At 30.4% G+C, this 6,085-nt stretch overlaps 1 protein-coding gene across 1 annotated transcript; it reads left to right on the top strand.

Moving 5' to 3' along the window:
• Positions 1-3,081: 3,081 nt before the first annotated feature.
• On the top strand, positions 3,082-6,076 carry LOC132741931 (deoxynucleoside triphosphate triphosphohydrolase SAMHD1-like; the record flags this gene model as incomplete). The annotated part of the gene is made up of 3 exons (XM_060730200.1): positions 3,082-3,202; positions 4,606-4,766; positions 5,961-6,076. Coding segments are annotated over exons 1-3 (367 nt in total), but the record flags the coding sequence as incomplete, so codon positions are not given.
• Between the last annotated feature and the right edge of the window lie 9 nt (positions 6,077-6,085).

Here is a 6,085-nt window from a genome sequence, read left to right as displayed (position 1 = left end):
TATGGCTCAAAATACGTTAAGATTACAGACAGACAGACAGACATTTGGTTTCATGCGTTTGTGTTTTATATAAAAGATAACTTTGAATTGATACTTCAAATACATTCTAAATCATTTTATATATTTGTTGTATGTGAAGATGAGCTCTATATGCTTAATTCAAAATAAAATATATATTCTCTGCTGTTCATTATGCGCAAGCAATAATAGATACAATAATGATTATAATCGAAAATTAAAATTGTACGTCTATGCACTAGCCAGGTACATTGAATGTAAACCAGGAAGTATAATAAGATAGAATACTACGAAAAAAAACATACATTGATTCATGTATTATAGTGCTTTGTATTTACTTAAATATCTATAACCGGTTTAAGGACAGGTTTTTGTGCCAGTGTGTATGTGCAGTGCATATTTTTATGATATATTTATATCTTACATAAATAAGAAATGTTCTACTTAATCGTCTTGCACAAATTTAATTTATCCTTATATATTATTAAGTCGATTAATTTATTCAACAACAGTGCAACATGGCCAAAATATAATTTCAGTTATAGTGCAACGATTTTAAAATGTAACCAAGTTAAATATTTCAACAGACGTTCAAGTATAACATAAAAAAAACAAACAAAAAAAAACAACAAAAAACAACACAACATTTACATCTCAATAGTATAATAATTACCACGCATTGGTTATCATATGCTATATATTTTCATATTCATGCATGTACATATTCATGTATATATTGTTGCATACGAAGATACGCTATATATGCTGAATTCAAAATAAAATATATATTCTGACCTGTTCTATTCAATATAAGGCAAGCATTGCAATAAATAAATTTTATCAGATATAAAAATAAAACTAGACCATTATTCGTAAAAGCAGACAATGCAGTGCAATGGTGTGTATAAAATTATATCAGTTAGCTTAGTGTAATAACTTTGAAATGTTTTCATTTAAATAATGAAGTAAATGTATGCTATCATAAAATCGTCACACATAAAAAGTTTTTGTAACGCTAGCAGGTATGAACAATGTTATTAATTTTACATATAATTAGGAAACACAGTACTAGATAAAAACACCACATTCTTGTGCGTTTGAGTTAAGAGTTCATGCTGAAATGAAGACACTTTAACGCCATATATGGTTATTTAGGTGTTTCGCAGCCGTGTCTAATATGATTTCGAATAAATAATCGTGGTATCATTTTGAAGAAAATTATATATATATATATAATTATTATGTTTTGAAATTTTTGTATTTTTTCTTTTGAGATGATTGGGATAGTGATGTGCGGACAGAGGTTTGGCTTTCAAAACTTTACTTCAGTGTTGATATATTTTTCTGGTCCTTCGGGATCATTGATTCCAGCACTTGTAAGTGTTGAAAATTGAGTACCGGTCAAGCCGGTTCTTGGGGGCGTGAGGAAAGTTGAACTTTTTCATTATCCTTCATGTACAGACTCAATAAAACCGAGCCTACAGTTTTCATGTGATTTTGTTGTGATGAATGCTTCCGTGGGATTACACTTTTTCCAGATTTTTAATAGCCGCCTTTTATAAAGCAGAGCTAGGTCACACGAACTTAATTTATTTAGGTTTATTTTGATGGCGGGTCTGGTGCCATTTATGTCTAATTTCAAAACCAAAGCTTTATAGTACATTGATCATATATGCTGAACGTTTCGGTTGTCAAAAATAGCGTTTTTCGTGCGTCCGTTTTTCGTGTAACGTGCGTGCGTATATCGTGCAACGTGCATTCTTTTATGTTTTTTTTATTTACGCCGGAAGCGGTGTCGACTTAATAAACGTCTATCTAGAGATTCCTGGGCTAAAGCAAAGTGTTTTTTTTTCAGAAATGCGCATAAAGACGAACCCGTTGAATTATTTTGTTTTAATATTAGCGCATGAAGTTAAGATTTTTTCTCTCTTGGTTTAACTCTTCAATAACATTAATAATATGGAAAACGAGTCACAAACTTGTATATTTTAACATAAACATCACTTAATGAATGTCTATTAAGTGAAAAATTCTTGCAAACGAAAAATTTATAATGATAGAAAATGTTAATTGAATAGCTAGAATGAGCGGACAATCTCTATTTTATTATTATTTGAATTGTACTGAAAAACGGCCAAGGTAGATAGATACCCGTTAGCCCAGATAAAGCATTTATCGGAAGTCATATTGATATTTTTTATGTTTTGAATCAGCATGATTAATTTGCTGGTTTAAAATGCACATATAATGTTCTATAAAATCATTGCAAACAAGATATATAGAATACTGATTTATATAACATTACATAACATTCAACGGAAATAATATTTTATTCTTTTTTTTTTTATAGATAAGTAATTGTATGATAAAAAACGACTTGCAGAAGAAATGAGTGATTAACAGGTAAATAGGTAAATTATTTTCTTTCAACTATTTAACTTCTCTGTAGGAAAGAAAATAAAAGTAAAAGGCTTATTTATAAGGCCGGCAAAATACATATCTAGAAATTTAAGGGATTTTATATTAATGCGGTATGCTTGTCAAATAAACTTATTAAAATAGGTATTCAAATCTGATTCTCTTTCTAAATGTACTGATTTAAGAGAAGCTATACGAAAATTTAGTTTCAGTGATCTTATATTCACCAGCAAACAGAATATGTAAATTAAGTTGTAGAGATGTTAATGACAATAGAAGTAAGTTTAAAGGCTACTGTAATGTTAAAACTGCTATATATTCTGTTTAAGAATTTCACTAACCAGCGTAACTATATTTCTATGATTCTTTTCAAAAATATCCACCCAATTTGGTTAAACATCTTTAAACACAAAAATAAAAATGCAGTTACCGCAATTATGCGATTAACTTTACTTCAACGATGTAATGAAAATATGAAAATGGAAAGGCCTTTTTTGCATTTAACAAAATAAAGAAAAAACAACAAACAAACAAACAAACAAAAACTGTTGTCTTACAAGACATTTAACCTAAATAACCCCGAAGAAACTTTCTTAACTGTAAAGCTAAAATTTTATTAAATTCATCTTTATTTTTTAGATTTATTTGCTATTGAAACTGAAACCAGCAAGAATACATGGCTTCTTCGTCACAAAACTCACCGACAACAACAGAAAATAGACATGGTTTGCAAGAACAGGCAAATAAGTTATATACAAACAGGAAAGTAAGTGCAGATATTTAAATTCTTTGTTATATAATTGGACAAAAATGTTTGTTTTTGGATAGATTACTTCTGTATTGTTATTTTTATTCTGAACATTTCTGAATACTACTTGCCGGTAGTAGGGGACGTGAGGGATGCTGCACTTTACCATTTACCTCATGAACAGACTCCTTAAACCGAGTCTGCAATTGTCAGATAATCTTGTTTATTTCCTTGCATCTGAAGGATCTCCCCTTTTCTAGATTCAGTAGACAGGGTTTCATCTGAGATTTGCAAGAAATAACAAGCAGACCGTCTAAATGATTGAAAGTACAGTAACATACAAGTGGTAATGCAATTAAGTCCTATTAAACATTGACGGCACTTTATTTGAATTTGATTAATAACTTTTCCAGTTTTATGACATAGAAGATAATGCAACCTCGGAAAGGTAGGTTTAAAACCCGGTCTGTTGTTACTCGTTTTCATTTACATGTTATATGCCGTTTGTTCTCCTTTTATTCCGAATAAGATGTAAAATTTCATTAAACGTTTACGATTTTTTTATTCATATACTGTTGTCAGGTGAAAAATATAATTATAATAAAATTAACGATGATTTATCTAAAACCAAAAGTATATTTATCAAAAAATAGATAAAAGCTATGCAAAATTAAGATAGGTAAATTCTTGGAACAGAAAAAAGTCTCACAATTTATATCTATTATGAATATTGACGTGAACATAGATAAATGTACAAACTTATCTCTTGACAGCTTATCAGTAACTGTTGTTTATTTTTTATCCTGACTTCACATGAAATAAAATACCTTTCAGCACTCTTACAAGTAAAAAACTATCATGAATTTTAAGTTAATCAGGTATTATATACAATATATGATCGATTTACAGAAGGGTCGTTATCTAATCTTACAACATTTCATATTATGATCTTGGATAATTTTACACTGTAGTGGATTATTGACAGCTTAGATAAAGATACTTCACTGTAGGTTTGTTTATTGACGTGGTGGGGCTGGAATTTTTTTTAGATCAGTATTCTATTTATTACAAGTCTGGACCAATCAAATGTGTGCAAATGCCTACTCTGTCTGTCAAGAAAAAATCATTTTGTGTAAAATGCACAAAAAATGAAAAGCGTTGAAACGCCTTTTTATTTAGATTGGACAAAGACAAATCATTTTCAATTAAATTACAAGTATATTTTTTTAGTATATTGTTATATATTCTTTCATGTCTAACTAAGTCTTAGTTTCAAATGTTATGACTTTATGTTTTGGGAACTAATTTAAGTGGAGCTCCTCTGATGCATTTCACATTCAACTCTGCTATGTCAATATATATCAATTACCTTGTAGTTTAAATTAATTGTTCTTCTTAAAGTGATACATTTATTTTATTAGGTTTTCCAGGATCTCATTCATGGAAAAATAGAGTTACATCCGGTGTGTGTTCGTATAATTAATACACCGCAATTTCATCGTCTCCGACACATCAAACAAATAGGGACCTGCTATTATGTGTACCCAACTGCCTGTCACAACCGATTTGAGCATTCTATAGGGTAAAATATAAAATTGTTTGTATATTTTAGTTCACCTGAGCACAAAGTGCTCAGAGGTGAGCTTTTGTGATGGCAGTAGTGTTCGTCGTTAACAAGTGCAAATACATTTGGCAAGAAACATTGACTTGTGGTTTGATAGCGATGGCCATGGGGTCAAAATTAGCCGAGTGATCATGTTTTTGTCCGTGTATGTATTTAATAAAAACTTAAAAGAATCCTCTTATCTGAAACAACATAGGCTACAGCTGAACTATTTGTCATGACACATTGTTTATTAGTTAACCGCTACTAAGATTATTCAAATTATGATCATGGTGTCAAAATTGGTCCGACCCTTCCTTTTATAGTACAAACTTTAAAAGATCTTTAACTATGAACCCACAAAGGCTAGAGCTTTTTTTATTTGGCATGCTATTGAATAAATGCCCATCACTTCCATTGGAACCACTGACTGTCTTAAACATTATGCGATTTACATAGCAACTAAATTAATGATTTTCCATTGCAAGCACTGATTTCAATATAAACCGTTGACTTTCTTCAAAAACATGTGACTTACAAAACAATAAATAACTTCCCTACAATATCACTGATTTACATAGTTGTCATAGACTTTCAGTTGCTTTCCATTGCAACCAGTGGCTTTTTATATGTACATTATTTCAATTGCAAATCAATTGGCATAGATTTTGATTTAATACATTGTAATCAGTATGAATTGTTCGTTGTTATGTAGAGTGATTTAAAGGCCATCATGACCTTGTTTCCTTTAGTGACGTAAACATTGATCATATGCTTTAACCAATGATATCTTTACTGTATACAATGTTTGCTTCTCAAAGCGCAAAAGGTAAGTAAATTTTTAAATGTTATCATTTATGAAAGACCGTTGTGTTTCTATATTATAATAATATTGTGAAAATATTGTTATGTTAAATAAAACAAAATTCATTTTAATCTATGATTAAACATGGACTCATAGAAGTAACGTGTAGAGATGTTGTGAGCCATATTATATTTACAACGGCATTACAGAGTAAGACTTCATCATCATTTTAACGTCTCTAGAGCAGCACCTCTCGGCAACATGCACAATGTGTGTCTCTCTTCCATAGAGCGTTGCTCTGCAGGAGTTATAATGTAACTATCTAATTTAATGTTTTTTGTTTATACATTGTGTTTAATTTATGGCAGTGTATGTTACCTGGCTGGGAAACTGGTCCGAAAACTAAAAGAGCGGCAGCCAGACGAAAATATAACAGACATCGACATCTTATGCGTAGAAATCGCCGGACTCTGTCATGATCTAGGTAATCAAT

The sequence above is a fragment of the Ruditapes philippinarum genome, unplaced genomic scaffold (genome assembly GCF_026571515.1).
Source record: "Ruditapes philippinarum isolate M1 unplaced genomic scaffold, ASM2657151v2 ctg6427_1_1_1_1, whole genome shotgun sequence".
Lineage (NCBI taxonomy): Eukaryota > Metazoa > Mollusca > Bivalvia > Venerida > Veneridae > Ruditapes > Ruditapes philippinarum.
Note: the sequence above shows the minus strand (reverse complement) of the source record. Positions and strands in the feature narration are given on the sequence as shown.